The sequence below is a fragment of the Choloepus didactylus genome, chromosome 17 (assembly GCF_015220235.1).
Source record: "Choloepus didactylus isolate mChoDid1 chromosome 17, mChoDid1.pri, whole genome shotgun sequence".
Lineage (NCBI taxonomy): Eukaryota > Metazoa > Chordata > Mammalia > Pilosa > Megalonychidae > Choloepus > Choloepus didactylus.
In genome coordinates, this window is record NC_051323.1 from 76197686 (window position 1) to 76224100 (window position 26415).

The following is a 26415-nucleotide window of genomic DNA, read 5'->3' on the forward strand; positions in this document are numbered from 1 at the left end:
ATAGTTAACAGTAACATTGTAATACTCTTTCATCAACAGTAAAAAATAAACTATACCAAGAATATGGGTCAATATTATGGGGGCATACAGGGTATAAGAGGATTTGGGTTTTCTCTTTTATTTTTATTTCTTTTCTGGAGTAATGAAAATGTTCTAAACTTGATTTTGGGGTTGTATGCACAACTATGTGATGATACTGTGAGCCAGTGATTAAATACTTGAGATGGTTTGTATGGTATGTGAATATATCGCAATAAAACTGCATTAAAAAAAGAAAAAGAGGCAGAACCCCCCACACTTCTTACCTCCATTTAAAGAGGCAGAACCCTCCGACCCCCCCTCCCCATTTAAAGAGGCAGAACCCTCTCCCGCTGAGCAAAGACCTAAGTGGGGAGGCTGGGGAGGCTCCTCCTGAGCAGGGCACCCCGGCAGCTACATCGTGATGAGCAAAGGAATGGGGTCCAGGCCACAGCACCCCAGAATGTGCAGGAAGAGGCTCACCGAAACCAGCTCTTGGAGCCACGGGGCAGCCTCTTCTCTGAGGCCAAGCTCTTACTGAGCATATCATGGTGGGGAACACTTTTGTGCATATTAATTTCTAAGACTGAGGCCTGAGTCAAGTTTGGGCCGAGGTTTGGGGTGAGTTCACTAAGACACAGCCCAGAGGTCCCTAGTGTGATGGTTCTAAAAAGAAAATACCCTCTTAGGGCAGGCCACCATAAAAAAGACACCTCAAATGATGCCCTGATTATTTAGATCAAAGTCCTTCTATTTTCGTCTCATTCAAATGGCCTTCTGGTATTTTCTTTTCATGTGAAATTCTTAACAGTTTGCCTGGAGTTCTGAAGATGTGGGAATTAGATGCGGCTCTTGACTCACCTTTGGCAAATGGCCAAACCCCAGCTGGGCTGTTTGCTCAGCAGTGAAGCAGAGGGGGCGCCTGCCGCCCGGGGTCGTGGGGGCCACTGTGTCCGGCGGACACGGACTCGCCTCCGGGAGGCCTCCAGGAACCCCAGCCACAAGGCCACCCTTTCGGGTTCATGGAGAACCCCTCGCAACTTGATCAGCTCGTTAGTTCCTTCAGAGGGTGAGCCAGCCCCATTCCTCAATGACTGAAAGGCGGTTTTTTTAATGAGCACTTATTACATGGATCTGAAAAGGCAAAACTAGATTTTTCCCTTTGTACCTAATTAAGATAAGTCACTTTCAAATACTAGACTGAATTAAGTGACTAAGAACATACATAGATTACTCTGATGTTCCCTTCACTCCACAGAATACATTTGTCAGCAGTAATCATAAATATTCTGGATACTAGACCCTTATCAGATACATGATTTACAAATATTTTCTTCCATTTTGTGGGTCGTCTTTTCACATTCCCGAGTAACCATAATTTAATTTTTTATAAAATCTTGCTTTTATATAAATCTACAGATACAGCCACTTTAAAACTTTAGCTTTAAACCTTTAATTTATGAAAAAAAATTCTCTTTAAATTTAGACAGAACAGTATTTCTTATAAAAATTAAATTTGTTTAAAAACATATTCAAATTATTGGTTAAATATTTCTGACAAAATATGTGCTGTACAAAAAAAAAGTAAAACCTAAATTATAATGTGACAGTTACTTGTGGTTCCAGAAGATTCCATGGTTAGCTGAGTGTCACAGCCAGCCAGGGTCAGGCCGTGTTCTTTCTTACTTCGCCTAAGAAGTCGTAGGCCTGCTCTGAGAGGTCGAAAGGGTGGTGGACGCCTTCTGGCGACAGCAGCGCGGGGAGGGCGCCCTGGTTGTCGTGGCTCTGCTGCAGGAAGCCAGCGATCGCCCGCCATCGGGTGGCCTCGGCCTCCTCCTCGGCCCACCTGAGCGGGGGCAGGAGCGTGGAGTGGAGAAGGGGGTACACGCAGTCGTGGTAAACCAGGAGAAACGCGGCCTTCAGGAGCTCGCTGTCTCTCTGGGGAAACACAACCAACACACACCACCGTTGAGTAGAGTCACGACGTCAACTAACCGCCCCCCCCAGGCGCCTGTGGCGGCAGGTGCGTGGCTCTGCGCGGGCCCTCGGCCAGGGACAGCACCCTCCGCGGTGGAAGCCAGCAAGAGGCAGCGCGGGCAGCAACGAGCGGCTCCCCCGAGAGCATCTCACAAAAGGGACCAGCAACAAGGGTGAGGTCCTAGGTAAATATAACTAAAATACAACGTGAGCTCCGCTGTAACCAACTTAATTCGATCACAGCACATCGGAGAGAAACATCACGTTGTTCTAAGGGACGGGGGCAAGAGTTCTGCAGGAAATCCAAGGAAAAGAGACCCGAGGGATGAGGCTCTGCTGGCTCGTCTCCTCCAGCAACGCCTGGGAGGAAGTCCTCGGTTCAATGGGTGTCAGACTCTCCCCAGATAACAAGGAAACGGCACCGTCCACTTCTCGGGCAACCCCTGGAGCTGACAGGCTGCGGAGGGTGGAGAGGCCTCCACATAGCAGAGTCTGGGGTTCCTCCCACCACAGGGGGGACTGGCCCGAGGCCCACTCACACCAGAACCGCATTAGAATGGCCAGGTGTAGCAAAGGTCAAGTGTAGATGCCGCGGGTCAAATGGAAGCATAAATGACACAACTGCTATAACCATTATTTTTTTAAATTTTAGCATTTTCAGTTTGTTCTCCCAAGTTCCTTGCAGATAATTAACACTTTAGATCAAGAGTCAGCCAAATCCAGCTCACCAGGTGCTTTTGCAAACAGACTTTTATAGGAATGCAGCCACACTGTCTTTATATATTATCTGCAGCTGCCTCTGCACCACATCTGCAGAGCTGGGTAGTTGTGGCAGAGCTAACACGGCCCACAGAGCCCAAAATGTTTCCATCTGGCCCTCTGTAACCCACCAAGCTTGAGTTGCTGAGTCCTGTGAGCCCTGTTGGGGAATCACTGTGGGTCTCTGGCAATAGAAGCACGAACCGTGCATTTTTTTTCACTAGATGAAACAGCTCAGGCTGATTTGCTGGTCCCTTCTCCTCACCTGATATGGATTTTCAGAAGTAAAGGAATTTTTTAAAAATAAGGGAAATTTGATAGCTAACTGGGAGACTTTGGTTTAGAAACTTCCCTCAATTAAATAAAACTCAGTGATATGAAAGGACTGTTTTGGTCAAGTGTTTCTTTCCGTAGAACTGGTTCCTACAGTAGACACCCTTGGCGGAATGTCTTTGCAAACATAATGACACAGTTTACTTCGTTAAGAGGGATCACGGCCACAGTTACTTTAGCCCAGAGGCGTCAGGTCAGCCAGCAGACACTGAGCACTGCAACATGGGGTAAGTCTGTCATGGAAAATCATATTACCTTCTCTGATCTTTTTAACGTGCTTTCTTTCTCAGCCCACGCACTCTACAAAGCAAAAATATTATATTACTCAGATTAGTCACAAGTCTTTGCCACACTTTTGCAACTCCATTCTATAGTATCCACTTATGGAAAGAGTTTAAAACACTTTACAAAATGTGCAGGTGTAGAAGTGAATCTGTTATCAAGAATCTCTCTCTAATAATCCAGACACAAGCAGACAGGCAGGATGTATCCATGAAAGCCACCCTGGAAGTCCATGATTATTGTCAATTGGAACAATTTAAAAACATGATTGTGAAACATGAATGTATCCATGTAAACGGCTCAAAAAGCACCTAAATACACAGTAGTAGCAAGCCTTTAAGGTAAGACAAAAATGAATGCAAAAAATACTGACTGACAATTCTCTACACCGTCCCTGCCACAGCAGTGACAATGACTGGGGCGGGGAGACTAAAGTGAGGGTTTGCAAGTAAATGTTTCTGATCTGCCCACAAGGCTCCTCCAGAGCTTCTTTAAAGAAATAAAAAGCCCACAGCTCAATTATTCCAGCAGAAGTATGAATCACAGTGCCAGTTTCCGGCAAACCCCAGGCCTGCGGAGGACGTGGCAAGTTTCGGCGCTCACATCCCAGGGCCTCAGCTTGGGGCTCGCGTGCAGGTTGCCTCCTGCTGGAGCTGATTTTGTCGGCATTGGGGAAGCATCAGACCCTCCTTAGTAGGGAGGCCTGAGGTAGAGGCGACATGATGCCAACAGACTCTCTAAGAAAGGAAGGGTGTGACGAAGGGCAGTTTCCCACCGAGAGAGCACAGGCTGTGCCATCTGTGAGCCTTGTCATGGAGCGCTGATAGCTGATAGTGTGAGATAACCGCCCAGTGGGCTGTGGTCCTCCACCCTATTGACGGTGGCACCGGTGGGTTTCAGAGAGTGAGAAGAATATCCTGGGGGCGAAACGCTACCCAAACAGAGACAGATCATTTTACCAAACAGGCTGGTGCCATTACTATTATTAAAGCACCATTAAAAAATGATAGGCATGGCTTGAGTCACTCCTGAATGTTCAGCTGATTTAGCTAACAAACCATTTTGAATCTTTGCCCTTAAGACAAAATCAGTGGCCATCTGAGGTCAGGGTATAAGCAATGGGCAAGAGGCTGCACTGGTGTGAGGCCTGGAAGCAGCCCTGGGTGGGGGGCATGTTTACGCCAAGACTGGAGGGAGGGGCCTGAGTCAGCCGGACCAGCGGGCAGGGCCGGGGGGGCATCAGCTCGAGGAAAAGCAACCCGGAGCAGTGACAAAGTTCCCCGAGGTGGTGGGCTCAGACACCGCGGGGACACAGTGGGTATGGTCCAGGGCGCACCCACCCACCCTGAGGGCGTCCATCAGGTCAGGCTGCTCCAGGAGCTGGGGGAAGGTGGCCAGCACGGGGTTACTGATTAAATCTGAAATGCAAAAGAACAGAAAGGGTGTTACACAAGCGTCATTCCACGTATTCTACTGCAACAGATGTTTCTGTACATTCGTTCGGATTAAAATTATTGCACCAAATGACTTACTGACAACACAGTCTACACACTTAACATTCCAGGAGAGTTCCAAGCTGTCCCCCAAACCATCTGCCCCAACATCCACACCCCAAGGACTTCTGAAATGAGTCTTGTACAGAACAGACGGAGCTGTTAGGCAAGAGGTGAAGTGGTTATGAACAGAATACAAGTAGATTTTGTTTCTCTTTCTCTGGTCTTCCCCAATCTCTGTTTCTCCTCTCACTATGGTTTGGTAAAAGGAACCCTCCAGTTAGGGGTGCCCCAGCTCTTGGAGGGCTGGGCAGGAAGTGGGCAGAGCCTGGTCCAGCTGAGGTCTCATGCGGGGCCCCCAGGGTCCAGGGAGCAGGAGCTGGGGTACAAGCCACAGGACAAATGCACCCCACAGTCAGCGAGAGCACGCAGAGGACCAAGGCAAAGAGGCCACTGGGAGGACATAGGGAATGGTGCAGGCAACAGCTCCCGTGGGCCTGTGACCCAGGAGGGAGAAAAGCCTCCTCCTTCCTGACAGAAACAACTGACAAGCCGTGTCTCCTAAAGAGACCTGTCATTCATGAAGCTTTTCCACAGGCAGTGACCAGGAGAGACTGAGAGTTACAATTATTCCTGGGGAATTTCTGGGCTTCCCTGATGGAAGTTTTCCAGCTTTCTGCCAAGCCCTGGGTGTGACCTCCCTCGCCCTCCTGTCTGGGCCCAGCCGCGCAGCAAACTTTAACCTCTGCCCCTGCCCCCTCGGGTCTCTTCCTGGGTACCTGACTGACAGATGGATCCAGGACCCCTCGTGCGTGCTCTCAGACCCTTGCTCTAGCGCTTGGACGGAATCGCTCACGGGCCTGGGCTCTGTGGCTCCACGGGGCAGGGAGGGGGGTGCCTGCCTTCCTTGCCCCCAGCCCGGCACAGCGCCCAGCACAAACAGCCTGGCATAGCACCCGGCACACATTGCACTTCTGCTCGCTGGCTCCCAGAGGTCAGCAATTCTTACAATACAAGCATTCTGCTCAGCAAGTTCAACCAGGTGTGGGAAATACATTTTCCTAAATTATTTTTTAACATATTACCTTGAAAAATGTCAAACACACCAAACATTTGCACGAATAAAAACTACATAAGACATCTGAACATCCATGACCCAGATTCCCCTATTTTTAATTTAATTCATTGATTTTTTTTAAGCTTCATGCATTAAAAGCCTGCTGCCGTAGATGATTTTGGACTCTTACTGAAAAGATGATGCACACACCAAAGCCATGGGGAGAACTCATCAGACTCTCTGGTGATGTTAAGGGAAACTCGGAGCACATCTGAACTTAGGACCCTAAACCTCCAGCGCTGGGCATGTGGAGATGTGCCCATCTGAAAGGACGGGAGGGCCTTGGCTGGCACTGGCCAAGCTGACCACAGTGCTAGAGTTCGAGGATCAGTTTGGCACGGACGCGCGTCCAAACGCTTCACCCCAGGTGCCCCTCGGAAACAGGAGACCCGGCTAGCATGGGCACATCCGCTCAGGCGCACGGGGGCGCTGCACGTGGGCGAGAGAGACCCTTACCCGCACTCGGCACGCTCGTCCTGCCTTTCAGGAGCACTTCCCCGAGAATCTGCCGGTGGAACCCCAGCAAGTGACTGGAGCACATGCTCCCAACTAATGTTTCCGGCAGGAGACTATTAAAGAAGGGAGAAAGACATTCATTAAAACTCCCTACATGCAGAATACGCTGTCATTTTCATTGATATTTATGTAAATGAATAGCTCCAAGTTCTGCTTCATTATTGGAAAAACGTTCAACGATCTAAAGGCACATTTCCCTCACAGTTGGCCCCGCTGTGCTTCAGAGATCACATCTGTCACGCAGACACCTTCCCATCTCAGCTCTCTGGACATCCCTGGGCTTCCATGTCAGCAGCCAACGCCTGAGTTAAATGTCAACAAAAAAGAACGGTCGCAGATGACGTGTTTTGGAAAGAACGGGACGAGCCGGCTACAAGCACTGAGGCTGCTGCCTGCCTGTCGCAGCGAAGGCCGAGGAAACGGGGTCCCATCCCGGGCACCGGGTGGAGCTGGAGGGTGCGGCAGGCCTGGCTGCCCCTCGCGGTGCCTCCTGGGGGAACTGCTTACTCTCCTGGGCTTTGGTCTCCCCCTTTGTCAGAGGTGGGCAGCAGGACGTGTGTTTCAGAGGCTCCTAGGACTGAAATGAGCTGAGAGTGGAGAGACTGGTGCAGCCAGCACCTGCTACATGGTAAGGTCTCAAAAATTAAAAAAAATTCAGTGTTAAAATTTCAAAACAATATTCTGGAAACATGAAAAGGAATTATGTAAAATCCTGACACATGACACATACTAAATGCTTACTGGGAATGTATTGAGCACAAACGTTAACCTTAGAAGATACTTAAGAAAATGTCTTGAATTGTTCTAAACACACATCTTATAAATGTCCTTTAGCAACACATGAACTCTGTCACCAGGCACAAAGAAATGACCATACAGGAAAGCTCCAAAAGCTTGCAAACAAAGTCTTCCATCAAAGAGATGCGTTTGGGCTAAGGAAAACCAAGAAAGGTTAAAAAGGAGACCTTTAAAATTCTCAACTCTGGTTGTCATTCTTGAGCTTCCATTTCATAATGTGATAAATGTCCGAGGTTTAAACACCCAAAGATGCAAGACAGGTGCCTTCACCAACTGACACTCACACCTTTAACGAGCATGAAACACACGAATACAGCATTCGGTCCACGAAGCCAGAAGTCATCTTTTTCTAACCCTGCTCGATTCTGATCTTATTGACCCCTGACCTGGAATTCAGACAGGACACAGGGGAGGCCTCTCCACTTGGGCTGCCTCAGAGCCCCCGCCAGCCGCGTTTCCCAAGGACGGTTCCACATCCCGCCCCCAGGTCCTCAGCCCACGAGTGGGGTCTCGCTGCGTGCTCACGCCCACGGCTCATGTGGAGACAGCCCGATTCTGCCAGGGGAGCCATGGGGCCCTCCTCCGCTCCCCTCTGCACCCCCTTCTCTCACAGGCCTGCTGCTCTGTGAGCAGGGCAGGCACCACTTCCAGCCTCCACCAGGGGCCTTCAGCCCTTCCACAACACAAGGCAATGCTGCTTGCTGCTTGCCTGAATTTTCTTTGGGAACTCCTCTGATTTTTCCAAACCCAAGACAACCAAAAAGCTCGAAGCTGCTGAAGGAGCTGAAGGGGCTGAAGGAGCGACACTACGGAGAAGGGCTTTCCAACCTCCCCTGCAGACCAGCAAACCCTGGGGCCAGAAATGCAGCAACACTAAAGGAGCAAATGGGCTGCAGGCAAGTGGTGCGCGGCCTCACTGAATTCCAGCAACGATAAAGGGGAAGTAAACGAGAAAAGGTGGGATGCCGCAGAGGCAAAGGAACCGAGCAGATTCACAGCGAAGCACACGCTCTGGGCTTGGCCTCCAGAACCAGTGCTCGGGCCCGAGAGCTGCGCCCAGGCCTTCCCCCACGGGGCCTAGATGCTGCCCGCGGCCCCAACCCAGCCAGGGATGCCCCCTGGGAAAGCGGCTTCAGGGTCAGACAGGCAAGTCTTACTGAAACTGAGTCTTGTTGAAACCGGGAGGGCTGCCATGGTAACGGGTCTCGGGAAAGCGAGGCTGCGCTCCACAGCTGGCACGTGGACGCCCTTCTTTAGTGGACGTGGTTCTAGACGGACCCGCTGGCACATCTCCACGGGAGCTGCAGGCACCCAAGGATACAGCACGTAAGTGCTGGCGCTGCGAGGGCAGGATAAAGCCACCTGGCAAGGGAGGTGGGTGTGAGCAGGCAATGACACGAACTCTGGGGGGCCCCTGCCCTGGCCCTGCCCCCACTGTCGTCTGCCCCTTGGCCGGAGGGAAAGAGCCCCTCTCCCTTCTCCTCTGAGCAGAGCTTCGGCTAAACAAAGGTGAGGTTCTCGAGCAAAGGAGGGTGGGGTGCACCTCCGAAAGAAGGGAGGAGGGAGGCTGCCGGTGCCTCTGCCAGGCCTCCCGCAGCCCCAGGGCGACAGTCAGGGGCCAGGGATGCTGCGGGGGGCTGACCCCGCTACAGCCCCTCCTCAGGGAGCGCAGGCACAGGGCACTGCTGCCCCAAGGTGCCCAGGCCGGTGTCCAGCCTCGCCCCGCGGCCGGGCAGCAAGGCCCTCGGGCAGTGCTAGCAGGTGCCCTGAGCTGCCCTCGACACCACCAGGAGCAAGGTCAGCGTCACGTGGAGTGGAGCGGCGGCCCAGGACGGCACACATGCCCCTCTGGTGGGCTCCGGGAAGAGGAGGGGTGGGAGGAGGCACCCCGGGACTGCGGGAGGCAGGGCAGCGCGCTGAGATGTTCGCCCTTCCACCCTGGGGAAGCCCTCACTCCAGCACAGTTCCAGACACCCCCAGGCGCTTGCTCCTGAGGCCCGAAGACAGGCTGGTGCCCCTCTCTGGGAGCCACGTGTTCCAAGAGAGTCCCCTGCTTCCGGAAGAGCGGCCCTGCCTTCCCGGCCTCTGCACCGCCCCGTCAGACTTGCTCTCAATCGCACAGAAAGCCTTGGAGAACGGTATTGGGCCAGAGAAACACTAGCTAGAGCTGTGCTGGAAGAACACACTTGGGAGAGCACTGGGGCTCTGGCAGGGTCTGTGCCAGGAGAGGAGGGGAACGAGGAGGAGGAGGAGGGAGAAGCCATAAGAGACCCCAGCCATTCTTTTACAATGACTGCTCTATGTTTTTTTTTTTAAATCTTGAAAAATTATATTTTTCCAGGGCAAGATTGCCCAGAAAGGAATGTTACAGGCTTTATGAACCTGCAGGGGGGAAGAAAAGTTGAAGGAATGAATAATACCTATGAACAAATGCTTAATGGTTGGTTAAAGATGTAACTGTCAACGCTACAATTACAGTACCGGAGAAGAAACAGGGTCATCTACAGCAAGGGCGTCATCTACCAGGAGGAAGGTGACCACACACAGAGGCGGGCCAGGGTGCTGTCCAAGATGCAGCAGGGGGCTGCTGCCCCCAGACTCGGCACACAGCAAGCGATCACTGGCAGAGCCAACTTCCTCAGAACTCTGGAAAAGGTTTAAAGGGCTGCATTACCTGGGCAAGTGCTGTGGAGAAAATGCAGCTTTAAAAGCAGGAGGAGAAGCTTAGGGAGCCCTTGCTGGCCCACCCACCCCACCCCCTGCCCCACTCTGCCAGTGTGGAGCCAGGCTCGGCTTCCCTTGTATGTCCCTGTCCCTGTTCTAGAGGGACCAGTCACCCCAGATGTACACTGGGGTGCCTGTGTGTCGGTGCCACTCTATCAGGTGGCAGCTTGAAGGACTGAACCAGGACACACTCTCCAGCTTGCTCTCCCAGAAGATACTCTGAGGGAGAAACAGCTCATTGACAACTAAAGCAGTACAAGAAACAATTAAGTCAAAACAGCCCTGGGCAAAGGATCACCTGCTTGGAGTCCCACAGCAGAGCACAGGACGGGGAGAAAGTCTGTTTCACAGAGAGTACAGGGGTGTTCAGATTCCCACAAACAGGGGAGTCCTAAAGGCCCCCAGGAAGCTTGTCCTCAGAAAAGACAGAGAGGACCCTGCTCTGCACTCTGGCCTCAGGCTGATGATGATAAAAGCACGAAACTCTGAAGGAGAAAACCAGCCAATGCACAGCCAATCTGCAAACTGTAAAAGGTGATTTTTGCTTTGGTTGGTTTGTTATCATTAGCTCCCAGCACTGAAAGACATCTATGTCAAATTACTAGCTGGATACAAACTTATGGAACAGACAGTTCAAGGAATAAATCCCTGAGTTAACACTTTAAAATATTTAAGAGTACAGTGTGCAACAAAAGATAGCAAGAAAGACAAAGAAATAGGAACCATTCAAAGGAAAAAGATAAAAATCCAGAAACCATCAAGAAAGATGACCAGACTTTGGACATACCAGACAAAGACCTGAAAAAAATGATTCTCAATATGCTCAAGGAGGTAAAGGAAAACAGAAAGAGAACTAAAGGATATCAGGAAAACAATGAACGAACAATATGAGAGTCTCAATAAAGAGATATCAACTTTAAAAAGTAACCAAACAGAAACACTGGAGTTGAAGACCACAATAACTGAAACAAAAAATTCCCTAGGGGGTTTCAACAGCAGATTGGAGCTGGCAGAAGAAAGAATCAGTGAACATGAAGACAAGACGATTGAAATGATCAGTTGAAGAACCGAAAGAAAAAGAATGAAAAAAAAAAAAGGAAACAGAATCTGAGGTCTGTGGAACACCGTCAAAAGTACCAACATATGCATTATGAGACCACTCTAGAAGTGGAAGAAAGAGGAGGGCAGAAAGAACAGTCAAAGAAATAATGGCAGAGAATTTCCCAATTTTAACAAAAGACAAGAAGCTCAACAAACACCAAATTGGATAAATTCAAAGAGAACTACACCTAGACACACAGTAATCAAACTGGCACATGCCAAGAACAAGGAGAAAGTCCTGAAATCTGCAAGAGAAAAACAATGTATTATGTACAACAGAGCCCCAATAAGATTAAATGCGTATTTTTCATCAAAAACCATGGAAGCGAAAAGGCAAGGGGATGAAATATTTTGAGTTACTAAAAGAAAATTATTACCAACCAAGAATTTTATATCTGGTAAGTTTGGTAATGAATAGTGGTGATGGCAGCATGACATTGTGACTGTAATTAGCACCACTGAGTTATATATATCTCTATGTATATGAATATGGTTAAAAGGGGAAACTTTAGGTTTTGTATATGTAACGAATAAAAATTTACAAAAAAACCAACCATAGGACTGTACAACACAAACAAACTCTATTGTAGACTATGGACTACAGATAACAGTATAATTATAATAACATTGTTTCGTCAATTGTTACAAAGATACCACACTAATGCAGGGTGTTTACTAACAGAAAACTGTGTGTGTGTGTGGGGTGGGTGGGTGGGTGGGTGGTGGATTATGGGAACATTGTACTTTCTGCATGATTTTTCTGTAAACCTATAACTTCTCTAATAAACAAAAGTGGGGGGCATGGCAAACCTTCATTTATTCCCCTGCTTCTTGATGATCCGTAAGCCCTGAGCAGTTCTGGTGCTTCCAGATCAGTCTTGTTCTCACACATCTCGTCTCCTCCGTACCGTCCTTTGGGTGCTCTCTGATGGAAAGCTACTTTCTTCCCCATCTTCACATGGGCACATCCCCCCATCCTTCATAACTGATTTCCGATTCCCCCGATCTCACCAGCTACAAAGCACATGTCTACGCAGACATTTTATTTGGACACATAGCAACATCTACCTGGCATTATTTTTATATACACCAATAATAACTGTAGTAGTAATAATATAATTATGCTAACATTTACTGTCTTACTGTGTGCCAGGTGCTATGAACACTAGCTAAGTGTTTACATGCTTTCTTTTCATTTAAGCCTCATTACGGCTCTGTATGAGTGAGATTATTACTGTGCCTGTTTTACAGATGTGAACACTGAGGCCCTGGAGAGATGGCGAAATGACCTGTCCAAAGTGTTAGAAATCGAAGCATCTGTGATTCTACTAGAGTAAAGGCTCCCTGAGGAAGAGCATGTTAAAATCACCATGAGATACCACTACTCAGTTATCAGAGTGGCTAAAACAGAAAAAATGGCCAATAGCAAATGTCTCACAAGGAAACGGAACAACTGGAACCTCATACATTGCTGGTAAGAGTGTAATATGGTACAGTCATTTTGGAAAACAGTTTGGCATTTTTTTATAAAGTTAAACAAACACTTATCATATGACCCAGTAATCCCATTCCTGGGTATTTGTACCCATGAGAAATGAAGCATATGTCCACAAAAACACTTGCATGCAAATATCTAAATTGGCTTTATGCATCATTGTTCAAAACTAGAAACACCCCAAATGTCCATCAAGTGGTGAACGGATAAACAAATTGTGGTATATCCATCAAATGGAACACTGTTTAGAATAAAATGAAGAAACCAGTAATACATGCAACAACATAGATGAATCTGAAACACCTTCTGCCATGCAAAAAAAAAAGCCAGACTCCAGAGGCTACACACCATATGATTCCATTCATGTAACATTCTAGAAAGGCAACACTATTGGGAAAGAAACCAGAAGAGTGGCTGCCCGAGACTGGGGGCATGAGGTAATTTTTAGGGTAATGGAAATATTCTCCATTTTGCTTATGGTGGGAGTTACATTTTGTATACATTCATCAACACTCAAAGATCCGTAAACTGTATGTTAATTATACATTAATAAACTGGACATAAAAAAAGGCTCCCTGAGGGTAAGGACTGAGGATCACTTAGCCCCATTTAGCCAAATTTTTCCATATTAGTTCTGACTAAATCTATCATTTGAGCTACGTAGGAAGTGGAAAGTAAGCTAACCTGAGCTTTATTTCTATTTCATTCCCCTACGGATCTTTGGCAGAAGAATTAATGAAGAAAATAAGAACTGACAAAAGATGACCAAGCCAGAGAAGAAGCCAAAAGCAGACATGGTCAACAAATGCTGAACAATTTAGCATTCACTGGACAGGTAAAAGCAGGTACCAACCTTAGCATGTTTCTTGACCTTTGGTTTAAAGACCTCAGTTTTACTAGAAGTTGCGGCTGCCTTCTCATTGCCATCATCTGATGGAAAACGCTGCCATGTGCTTTAAAAGAAAATGAAAAATAAACCTCAAAACTTTAAGTGTCAGGGTCAGTGACTATAAGATAACAAAATATTTTAAGAACACATACCACACAGTAATGTTGAACTGTACAAAAGGCAGGAGCCCCAAATACCCCAGAAAAGCTGAGGATAAGCTAAGATGCGCTGTGAGGCCTAGTGACCTCCTCAAGGCCCGACTGGACCAGAGCCACCACTAGGTCAGATGCTCTGACAGCATCCTGCTGCCAGGTTACAAAGGAATAAACAAAGGGAGCTTAATCCAGGTGAAACTGCTGCATTCGGGCCCCAAGGAGGAGGACAGCAGCATGTGTCCTAAATGGGGGAACAAGGATGGGAATGTCCAGGAAGAGACCAAGGCAGTTATACTCTACCAGGCTCTGGGCTCCATGAGGCCAGGCCCGTATCCATCTCATTCCCCATTTTCCACTGTTTAGCACACAGCCTGGTCAATGAGTGCATTAGAAGACGCTCAATATTTCTGGAGGGCAACTTGGCATGTGTTTTCACAATTTCAAATGCCTACACCCTTCGAACTAGCAATGGCAATCTCTCAATGAGTCTATTTGATTAATTCTGTAGTGGTCACAAGGGCTGGCCCAAGGGTCACTGAAAAGGAATGAATGCAGGGTCCTCATGCTTCATGAGAGTCTCAGATGAGCTACCAAAAAATAAACACTTAGATGAAAAGGATTAGGATTTTAATATCAAATAACATATGTTTTAAAATCAGAATTCAAGTGAAAAATGCTATACCTATTAGAATACAGCCACCTCCAATACATCTTCTATTTGTTTACTATTTAAGGAAAGGAAGGCAATGCCCAAGAGCTGTACCTCTTCGGTTCACGGAAGGGTCCACTTCAACACCCTTCTCATAAGGGGTGCCGCCATTCAGGACGAGCTCGTAAGTTCTGTAAAAGAGGAACGGACATGATGGATGCAGGCTGTGGACATTTGATAAACCCTGGAATCGGCAGTAAGACATTTTCTGGCACAGATGCATTCACAGACTTTTCATTTGTGCCTCACTAGTCCCTCCACGACGTATTTTCAAATATTTTGAATCATCATTTAAAATAAAGCCATTATGAATTTACATTACTTTTAATTTATAAAAGTAACATGTAGATTGTTGTAAAAAATTTGAGTGGCATAGAAATATTAGTAAAAAGCAAAAAATCTCTCCTCATTCCTTCTCCCCTAATTTAGTGAGTATCCTGATGTATCTTTTTCCATGTAACTGCAAATAAACACAGTTTAAATTCCAAAACTAACATAAGCTTTTTTTCTTTTTTAAAGTTACCTAATGTCTAAACATGGAAAGTAAAAGGTAAAAGGCTCTGAAATCCCACTGCCCACTTCCCCACTTCTGCTCCTCAGAGGTGACCTCTGGGAACAGTTTGCACAGGCCCACCCACCCAAACCCACACAATTTTTCTTAACAAAAGTAGTCACACTATTCCGCAAATTGTTCTTTTCATATAATATTCTACTTTGGAGATCCTTCTTATTTATATATAGCCCTATCTCATTTATAAAAACAGCTATGACTTTCACTTCTGGAAAGATGGAGTAGAGGTACTTTTCCTTATTTCTCCCACTAAACGTAACTAAAATCCCTGGGCATTTTACACACACACATACCCACACACACACACACAGCACCCACATACATACACACACACACAAACCACCAGAAACATAAGACACAGAAGGGTGACAGAAGGAGGCACACCACCCAGGGAACAACACAGCACTGAGTTCTCCGGATTTTCTATTTGCCTCACAAGCCCCCAACTTGGAGCTGAAGAAGCCAGGAACTCAGAGACGCCAATGAGAGCAGAAAAAAATAAACAAAGCCCACTCTCTCTAGCCAAAGGGCCAGGACAGGAGCAGCCTAGAAAGAAAAAAAACTTTTAGACAATAACTGGTCTACCCAAGCCAAATACTACAGAAAAAAATTACGGCTCCACCCAGATTCCCGGCAGCAAAGTCCTGGCAGGAAGCCTAGACTTGCCCCCTCCACGGGCTGTAACGGGGTGACTCTACCTCTGCAATGGGGAGGTGTCTGAGAAGGCCACAGAAGCAGCCAAGAGTTTTGTCCCATTGGGTGGAAACGAGCCTCCAACATCATTTATGCTGGGAATTGAAAGGAAGCTTGCAGCAGAGGTAAAGGGTCTTAGCTTGAATTCCAGTGTTAGCTCTTTCTATTTAACTCCTTCCTCTCTGTGCCAGTTTGGATATATCATTTCCCCTCAAAAGCCATACTCTTTAATGCAATATTCTGGGGCCAAATGTATTACTACTGATTAGGTTGGAATCCTCTGATTGAGTGTCTCCATGGAGATGTGACTCAATGTAAATCAAGTGGGTCTTGGTTTAATCACTGGAGTCCTATAAAGAGCTCACAAACAGAAGGAGCTCAGAACAGCTGACAGGGAGAAAAGCTAAGAACTGACACTGACACTGACACCTGGAGATGCTTGGAGACGTCTGGAAATGCTAGCCCAGAGTTTGCTCTGGAGAAGCTAAGAGAGGACCCCATGCTTAGATGCACAGGATCTGAAGAAGCTAAGAGAGGACAAAATGCCCCAAGAGCAACATTTTGGAGAACGTCCTTTGAAACATAACCTGGCAGGAAAGGAAGAAGATGCCAGCCACGTGCCTTTGCAGCTGACAGAGGTGTTCCAGATGTGTTTGGCCATTCTTCAGTGAAGGTCCCCTATCATTGATGCCTTAGCGTGGACACTTCTATGGCTTTAGGACTGTAATTCTGTAACCAAATAAAACCCCCTTTATAAAAGCCAATCCATTTCTGGTATTTTGCAACATGGCAGCATTAGCAAACTGGAACTCTCTCTATCCCTTCTTTTTTTTTTTTTTTTTTTTTTTTAACTAGCTGTGTTTTCAGAAACCATGAGGCTAGAAGGAAGTAGCACACCATTTTTCAAATGCTGAAAGTAAAGAACTGTCAACCCAGAATTCTATATTCACTGAAAATATCCTTCAGGAATGAAGAAGAAATTAAGACATTCTCAGATAAAGGAAAACTAAGAGAATTCATTGCCAGCAGACCTAGCCTAAAAGACTGGCTAAAGGAAGATCTTGGGGAAAAAGGAAATGCTAAAAGAATATACTTTGGAAAATCCGGAAGGAAAAAAGAACAACAGAAAAAGTAAAAATATGGGTAAACACAATAGATTTTCTCTTACGTTTCCTAAATCATGTTTGACAGTTGAAGCAAAAATCATAATACTGTCTGATGTGGTTCTCAATGTATGTAGAAAAAATATTTAAGACAATTATAAATGAGGAAGGGCAAAGGGATGTGAAGGGTGGTAAAATATCATTTCACTTGAACTGGTAGACTGTCAAAACAAGTAGACTGTGATAAATTTCATATATATAAAATGTAATACTTAGAGTAACAACTTAGAAAGTTATACGAAGAGATACTATACATCCAAATGGAATTCTACAAAAAGAAAATATTTAAGTAATGCGCAGGAAGTAGGAAAAATAAGACAAAGAAATAAGAAGACAGAATACAAACGAAACAAAAACTAAAATGGCAGATGTAAGCCCTATCATATCAATAATTACATTAAATATAAATGGCCTGAAAACACAAACAAAAAACCTGAGATTGGCAGAGTAGATTAAAAAAACCTGAACCAACTATGTTCTGTGTACAAGAAACTCACTTCAAAAGTAATGATGATGCATGCGGTGTTCCTAGACTACCTTAAAGAATATTAACACCAAGGTTAAAATTAAAACCAAAAGGTTATTGAAATGCTAATAGAACTTACACTCTGAAAACCTGAGATTCCTCGATTCTCAAAAATGAACATCCACACAATTATTCACTTGGAAGTAATGCACAGCCAACTTACTTTGCTGGAATAGGAACTCCGCTGTCATCAAAAAGTCTAAGAAACACCCAGCCACAACTCAACTCTCCTCTTTCGCCAGTTGACTAGGAAACAAAACCAGGACACGAAACTTAATATCCAAGCTAGTCCAATCATAAGTACATACCAAACCCTTTTAAAACAACAAAATCAGTATTCGCCTTCAAAATGAAAACATTTCTCACAGGAAATTAAGATAAGAGCAGTGGAGTCAGGTGTTAAAGGCAGTATGTAAAGTGAAAATCCTCTTTTGTCGAAATTGCTGTTGAAAATCACTTAAATGTGATGATGTGGCAACTGCTGCCACTCTTGAGTCACATAACCATTTCACGGAATATCTCAAATTATATCAATACTACATGAGATGATGAGGCTGTTTCTTGAGACATCAAACACAGAAATCATTCAAGGGTCTTTTTGTCTGGAACTTTTACCCAGCGTCCATTATCAGAGGCGAGTGGGCTCGCCTGCAGGAGCTGCTCCTGTCCCTGTCCCACCTGCCGGCAGCTGGGCAGGATGCATTTCCTTGAATAAAGGAAAGGACCATGCAGTACCCTTCTCTAGCTCTCGGCTCTCCGGGTTACCCTGAGGTCAAGGATACAAGCCAGCTCCTAAGCTGTTATGAGAATGTGGAGCCAATTCCCAGTACAGACCTGCACCTGCTGGTGACACAAGTTAATCCCAGTCCACTCTGCTCCTTCATGAAAATGAACTCAACCAGGCCCCTTACCCAGAGCCCTCGGTTACAAGGTCAACTTCACTCTGCTCCTTTATGAAAATGGCCACTCGACCAGGCCCCTTATCCAGAGCCCTAAGTTCGCTCTGCTCCCCCAGGATGGAGGTGAGATGAGTGCTGGGATCTCACTGAGCTGCATTTACCACTTTCTGCAAAGTCTTGTCCTTTCTGAATCTTCATTTTTAAAAGCACTTTAGGGTGCACAAGCTATAAATGTTAACAAATACCCTTTATTTTAAATGCTACTGAAGAAGCAGCACTATGTATAAAATTAGAATCACTGTCATTCTCATTCCGCAAGGGAGTAAGTTCGTTTCACAATAAATAGCAATTATTTTATTTATAAATACACAATTTGTTTAAAACATCCCTTTATACATAGGTCACCACACACACACACATACCCTTCCCTCTTAATTGATACATTAGAAAACGTTATCTTTCTACTGACATACATTGCGAATATAAGAAATTCCAAGTTCAAAGAGTATTCCAAGATCTGGTGATGAAGAATTGGATCTGACAAAACAATCACCATCAAGCAAGCATGGCAAGATGCCAGTAACCTGGAATAGGAAAGAAACTAAAGTTACAATAAAAATAAAAATTGCAAGGGAGTGTCAATCCTACTCTTCTGTAAATGGTATTTATGCCTTGTGCCACATAATGTAAGTCTTTTAAAGGAAACGAAAAGCAAATGGATTGAGAGGTTCCACATTTGTTCTCAGTTATACCAATAATTTCAAATAAAAAAACGTAACGTCTCTTTTGAGGGGAAATACCCGCACCTTTATTTCCTCTTCTGTTAGAGGAGAGGATGATGTAAAAAAAGGACTGAATGCCTAGGTCCCCAGAAGTACTGCAAAAACTAGTCTGCATTTACAGTAAAACATATACGCTAAGCACTGTTCTTCGTAACCAGAACAAAAGTGAGGCCGGGCACACACGCCTGTGCAGCCCTCCGGAAGCGCCAGGTAAACGTCCCCTGCCTGCCCGTTTGCTCATTCCAGCCCCTCTGCAGGGACAGCCGTGTCAGCCTGCCTCGCCTGCACAAGCCCATCCATGCTTTCTCTTCTACAGCGCTTCCCTGAGCCCAAGGGCCCGAGTTCACTCCTCCCTCCTCTGGGCTCCCACAGCCCCGGGAGCCCCTTGACCACCGGATCCTGCCCCACTCCCACCCTGCAAGGCAGTGCCCAGAATCAAAGGCGGCAACATTCGCCTGGTAGGAGCCCCACGGGTGGGCACAGTCACCAGGAAACACGCACGTGCTTCTTCTTCCCTCCCAGTAAGAGCTGCCTGATCTATTCAACAGAGAGGCCCGCGCATTGTTCATCCACTCCCCACCCCACCAACGGCTCGTCTTTACATCCCGGGAGAAGAGGACAAAGCTCCACCCGAACCCTGGACACACGGAGCCGCAATGCCAGGACTGTGAAGGACCACGGACCCTCAGGGCTGGCACCGTACACGAGTGCGGGCACATGCACACCCAGGCCCTCCCTGAGCACGCGGTGCTCCGAGACCTGCCGATGCAGCCAGAGGCGGAGGCCAGGCAAGGGGGCACCCAAGGGACGCAGGAGGGAAATGAGTACTAACGCAGAGCAACTTCGGAGGGAGCGAAAAAGAGAAGTAAACTACAGACAAGTAACAGTATAAAAGGAGCTTAACGACATCTTCATCATCACTGCAGCAAGCCGGCATCTGTAGGACACCAGCTCAGTGGCCACCAACTCACGCCAGTCCTGACAGAACCTGGGTCCAAGCTACCAGGCCCAGGCGTCACTTGATTTCATCACAGGAAAGCACAGCTCTCAGCAGCACAGATGAGGATTCCATTTAAAAAAAAATACTCCTTTCCTAAATTTTATCTTTTGATTTTTATTTTTCATCAAATGGACGTTTTCAATAATTAAACCCTAAAGTCCAATGAATGAGATGATTCATAGGAATTATAACTTGCCAAGTCAGAAACATGAAGAATTTCTATTAAAGTCCTTAGAGAACATGAAGAATCTAAAAATACAAACCTGACTCCACATACACTGTGCTAATTGCAAATATGTTATTTCAGGAATACATGCTTCCTGTTTGACAGCAGGTAAAGCAGCTCATTTTCATTCCATTCGCTCAGTGGGGCCCACCTGGGGGGAGAAGGTCCACGTCCTGGGCTTCTTGGGCTGCCATGTGGCCCTGACCACGTGGATGTTGCTCAGAACCTGAAATGAGAATTTCCCAGGTGAGACTGTGTGGAAAGTGCTTCCGGATGCTGACCTTCCAAAGGCCAGTTATCAGGCTGCGAGGACTGGCGCGCATGGGGAGGGGCTTCCACTTTTTACTTTGTGCAATTCCATAATGTGTTTTTCTTTTTAAATCAAGTATGCATGACTTAATAATAATTAACAAAAATAAGTGTTACAACACTTAATAAAACAATGAAGGAACTGATGAAATAAATCCAGAGTTGGACACTTGCCATTAACAAAAAAATATTTTAAGGAGAAATGTTAGATTGTATATATGGTAACAGAATAAAAATATTTCTAAAAATCCATGGAAGTACACTACCTAAACAGTGAACCCTAAGTTAAACCATGGACTTTACTTAATTTTACAATTATTAAAATGTGCTATCATCAATTGTAACAAATGTTCCACACCAATGCAAGGTGTTTGTAATGGGGTGGGGTATGGGGATCCTGTATTTTGTGCATGACTATTCTGTAACCCAAAAATTCTCTAATAAAGAAAAAAAAATTTAATTATATTAAGTGAAATACTTGATACCTTAAATAGGTTAACCAAAAAAGTAAGTGAAATTTCAGGTAAAGATGATATGTTAAGAAATGTTACACAAAGAAGTGTTTCATATATAGTCATTATCCTGTCACTAAGACAGACAATGCTTACAGCTCAGATACACAGTTACATTCTTCTTTAAGAGATCTAGGCCCAAATCTATCTATCTACAAAATTAGCAAAAATTCTGTGAAAAAGGGTTCAAATTCTGTAAAGTTATGGCCAAAAATGGGCATCTCTCAAATGAATAGATATTATTTAATTTTATTTTCCATAAAAATATTTTAATATAACCCTTCCAAAATTACGCTTTAAAAGATAATTTAAAGTGATCGTGAACATGCCATATTTGGTCAAATCAATTCACTGCCCTCAACAGAGTAGCCACTAGCCACATGCTAGTTTTAAATCACTTAAAAGTTCAGCTCCTCGGTCACACTGGCCACCTCTCAAGGGCCCAGGAGCCCCCGGGGTTACGGCTGCTGTCTTGGAACAGGGCCAGGATCGCAGAAGGTTCTGTGGACAGTGCTCCTTCTGCGCGTGGCACGTGCTCCCTGACAGCTCACCTGGTTTCCCTCAACAAGTCCGGGGCACGAAAATAGCAGGTGGGCAGAGGGGGCTGCCAGGTGAGAAGAGACGTAAGGCACGGGGCAGCCAAGTGCAGCACTGGGGCCCAGGCCACCACCTGATTCCAACCCTCTGACTAGAAGAGGAATTCCTGAGGTAAGACGGGAATCTGAACACGGACTGTTATCGGAAACAACGACAGACACTACTGCAGGGTGTGATAATGGAGGTCATAGGAGAAAAAGTTTCTATTTCGACAGATGTATGAATGTAAAGACGTATGTAGGAGTAATGAAACAGCAGAGCTTTTCATTACACTTCCATTAAAAATGAAAAAAATTGAGGAAAGATTAACCAGTGAAATAAAATCTTGATAATTACACTAACCTCTTTACTTTTGTGAACTGAAAAATTTCATTAATATAGAGTTGATTTTAAATGAAAAAGCAAGAGGAGGCTAGAAATGATAACCACGTCAATCTATTACCAACTTGACGTCATGCTTTGCTACCTTTAGAAGTCATAATTTCAATGTGTTACTCAGTGATATCCCCTTGAGCCAGTGCTGTCCCCTAGAAGTCCAACAGGACTGTCAGTGATGATGGATATGTTCTGATAAATTGTGGCACATCCATAAAATGGAATACCATCCTATTCTATTGACCAAGAGCAAAATTCATCAACTTGGATAAAGAAAATTGCAGAAGGATACAAGCATTTGACACTGTTTTTATAAAGTTTGAAAACAAAAATTAGGCTATATAAAGGTGATAAAACAAAATCTAGAATAGTGATTACATCTGTGGAGGGAAGAAAGAGACAGGGTGGAGGAGGAATTCGTTCCAAAGAAAGTCACAAGTACATATTGCAAACCGGCTTGCAAATGGCAGGCTTCAAGAGAGCCTGGTGAGAAGGCCGTGGGTGTCTGTTATGCCATTTTCCAAATGTTTCTGTACGTTTGAAATAGTTCATAATTTTAAAAACATTGACACTTCTAATAAAAAATCACATAGGGGTATAAAATAGATATAGAAGAAAAAGAATAGGCAGAAACTGGAAAATTGTCATTGTTCTATTAAAGATCCTAAGTGTGAGATTTAGGCTTGTCTTCTATTTTCTCTTGTTGGCAAAACAGATTGGTAATTAGTGACTAAATTATTTTTTAATGAGTAATTAAGGGTTTTCAATTAATTTTTAAGAGGGAAAAACATATGACAGTGGTTTATTTTTATGAAACGTGTCAAATGTATCAGAGCAGTTAAATGAGTCTTGTAGTGACCACCAGATGCTCATCAGCTAGATTCTATCACCGACATTTTATTAAACCTGCCTTATCATCTATCCATCCCTCAATTCACCTACTGCAAATTTGTAGACATCTGTAGACTTCTCCCTAAATACTTTAGCATGCATATCATTAACTGGAGTTCATTATTTGTTTGTAGTTTTTTCTGATGTAAAATTCAATATTCATAACGAAATCCACAAATTTTAACTGTACCACTTGATGAGTTCTGGCAAAGGAAGATGCCTGTGTGGCTCAAACCCTTATTGAAGTTAGAACATCACCAGCACCCTCAGAGATTTCCTCAAGGTCTCCCCAAGTCAATCCCGTCAATGCCTTCAGAGGCAACCACTGTTCTATTTTGCACCATTAATTCCTTTTGCCTGTTCTATAATGTCACAGAATGGATTCATCCGGTAGGAGCTCTTTTGGGTCTGGCTCTTCCACGCAGCATGGTGCTTCTGAGAGTCATCCGTGGAGTTGGGTGTTTATTCCTGTTTATTGGTGAGTAGTATTCCATCGTATGAAGATAACACGACTGTTTATGTCCATGCTCCTATTCTGTTTTTTTTTTAATCATCATTTTATTGAGATATATTCACATACCACGCAGTCATACAAAACAAATTGTACTTTCGATTGTTTACAGTACCATTACATAGTTGTACATTCATCACCTAAATCAATCCCTGACACCTTCATTAGCACACACACAAAAATAACAAGAATAATAATTAGAGTGAAAAAGAGCAATTGAAGTAAAAAAGAACACTGGGTACCTTTGTCTGTTTGTTTCCTTCCCCTCCTTTTCTACACATCCATCCATAAACTAGACAAAGTGGAGTTTGGTCCTTATGGCTTTCCCAATCCCATTGTCACCCCTCATAAGCTACATTTTTATACAACTGTCTTCGAGATTCATGGGTTCTGGGTTGTAGTTTGATAGTTTCAGGTATCCACCACCAGCTACCCCAATTCTTTAGAACCTAAAAAGGGTTGTCTAAAGTGTGCGTAAGAGTGCCCACCAGAGTGATCTCTCGGCTCGTTTTGGAATCTCTCTGCCACTGAAGCTTATTTCATTTCCTTTCACATCCCCCTTTTGATCAAGAAGATGTTCTCCGTCCCACGATGCCGGGTCTACATTCCTCCCCGGGAGTCATATTCCACGTTGCCAGGGAGATTCACTCCCCTGGGTGTCTGGTCCCACGTAGGGGGGAGGGCAGTGATTTCACCTTTCAAGTTGGCTTAGCCAGAGAGAGAGGGCCACATCTGAGCAACAAAGAGGCATTCAGGAGGAGACTCTTAGGCACAAATATAGGGAGGCGTAGCCTCTCCTTTGCAGCAACCGTCTTCCCAAGGGTAAAACTTATGGTAGAGGGCTCAACCCATCAAACCACCAGTCCCCTATGTCTGTGGTCATGTTAGCAACCATGGAGGTGGGATAGGCGAATACCCCTGCATTCTCCACAGGCTCCTCAAGGGGGCACTACATCTTTTTTATTTTTTTCCTTGTTTGTCTTTTTTCTTTCTTTTTTTTTTTTTTTAACTTTCCCTTCTTTTTTAAATCAACTGTATGAAAAAAAAAGTTAAAAAGAAAACAAACATACAATAAAAGAACATTTCAAAGAGACCATAACAAGGGAGTAAGAAAAAGACAACTAACCTAAGATAACTGCTTAACTTCCAACATGTTCCTACTTTACCCCAAGAAAGTTACATAATATAGCAACATTTCAGTGAACTTGTTCCTACTACATCCATCAGAAATTAACAGACCATAGTCATTTCTGGGCATCCCCAGAACGTTAAATAGCTTATCTGTTCTTCTTGGATTATTGTTCCCCCTTCCTTAATTGCTCTCTACTGCTAGTTCCCCTACATTCTACATTATAAACCATTTGTTTTACATTTTTCAAAGTTCACATTAGTGGTAGCATATAATATTTCTCTTTTTGTGCCTGGCTTATTTCACTCAGCATTATGTCTTCAAGGTTCATCCATGTTGTCATATGTTTCACCAGATCGTTCCTTCTTACTGCCGCGTAGTATTCCATCGTGTGTATATACCACATTTTATTTATCCACTCATCTGTTGAAGGACATTTGGGTTGTTTCCATCTCTTGGCAATTGTGAATAATGCTGCTATGAACATTGGCGTGCAGATATCTGTTCGTGTCACTGCTTTCCGATCTTCCGGGTATATACCGAGAAGTGCAATCGCTGGATCGAATGGTAGCTCTATATCTAGTTTTCTAAGGAACTGCCAGACTGACTTCCAGAATGGCTGAACCATTATACAGTCCCACCAACAATGAATAAGTGTTCCAATTTCTCCACATCCCCTCCAGCATTTGTAGTTTCCTGTTTGTTTAATGGCAGCCATTCTAACCGGTGTTAGATGGTATCTCATTGTGGTCTTAATTTGCATCTCTCTAATAGCTAGTGAAGCTGAACATTTTTTCATGTGTTTCTTGGCCATTTGTATTTCCTCTTCAGAGAACTGTCTTTTCATATCTTTTGCCCATTTTATAATTGGGCTGTCTGTACTATTGTCATTGAGTTGTAGGATTTCTTTGTATATGCAAGATATCAGTCTTTTGTCAGATACATGGTTTCCAAAAATTTTTTCCCATTGAGTTGGCTGCCTCTTTACCTTTTTGAGAAATTCCTTTGAGGTGCAGAAACTTCTAAGCTTGAGGAGTTCCCATTTATCTATTTTCTCTTTTGTTGCTTGTGCTTTGGGTGTAAAGTCTAGGAAGTGGCCTCCTAATACAAGGTCTTGAAGATGTTTTCCTACATTATCTTCTAGGAGTTTTATGGTACTTTCTTTTATATTGAGATCTTTGGTCCATTTTGAGTTAATTTTTGTGTAGGGGGTGAGGTAGGGGTCCTCTTTCATTCTTTTGGATATGGATATCCAACTCTCCCAGCCCCATTTGTTGAAAAGACCATTATGGCTCAGTTCAGTGACTTTGGGGGCCTTATCAAAGATCAGTTGGCCATAGATCTGAGGGTCTATCTCTGAATTCTCAATTCGATTCCATTGATCTATATGTCTATCTTTGTGCCAGTACCATGCTGTTTTGGCAACTGTGGCTTTATAATAAGCTTCAAAGTCAGGGAGTGTAAGTCCTCCCACTTCGTTTTTCCTTTTTAGAGTGTCTTTAGCAATTCGAGGCATCTTCCCTTTCCAAATAAATTTGATAACTAGCTTTTCCAAGTCTGCAAAGTAGGTTGTTGGAATTTTGATTGGGATTGCATTGAATCTGTAGATGAGTTTGGGTAGAATTGACATCTTAATGACATTTAGCCTTCCTATCCATGAACATGGAATATTTTTCCATCTTTTAAGGTCCCCTTCTATTTCTTTTAGTAGAGTTATGTAGTTTTCTTTGTATAGGTCTTTTACATCTTTGGTTAAGTTTATTCCTAGGTACTTGATTTTTTTAGTTGCTATTGAAAATGGTATCTTTTTCTTGAGTGTCACTTCCGTTTGTTCATTTCTAGCATATAGAAACATTACTGACTTA

At 44.7% G+C, this 26415-nt stretch overlaps 1 protein-coding gene across 3 annotated transcripts in view; it reads right to left on the reverse strand.

The window, feature by feature from the left end:
• Positions 1-1480: 1480 nt before the first annotated feature.
• Positions 1481-26415, reverse strand: part of NPHP1 (nephrocystin 1) — a 65663-nt gene continuing 40728 nt past the window's right edge. Inside the window, exons 12-20 of one of the 3 annotated variants that reach the window (XM_037807657.1) lie at positions 20378-20452; positions 18692-18802; positions 17483-17565; positions 14421-14497; positions 13467-13566; positions 6436-6548; positions 4714-4787; positions 3343-3387; positions 1481-1956 (exon numbers count right to left, since the gene is read on the reverse strand). In XM_037807657.1, the coding sequence (XP_037663585.1) occupies positions 1684-1956; positions 3343-3387; positions 4714-4787; positions 6436-6548; positions 13467-13566; positions 14421-14497; positions 17483-17565; positions 18692-18802; positions 20378-20452 (951 nt within the window). In that variant the 3' untranslated portion in view covers positions 1481-1683. Of the gene's footprint in view, positions 1957-3342; positions 3388-4709; positions 4788-6435; positions 6549-13466; positions 13567-14420; positions 14498-17482; positions 17566-18691; positions 18803-20377; positions 20453-26415 lie in introns of all 3 variants that reach the window. The other 2 variants (XM_037807656.1, XM_037807658.1) reach the window with 2 other exon arrangements.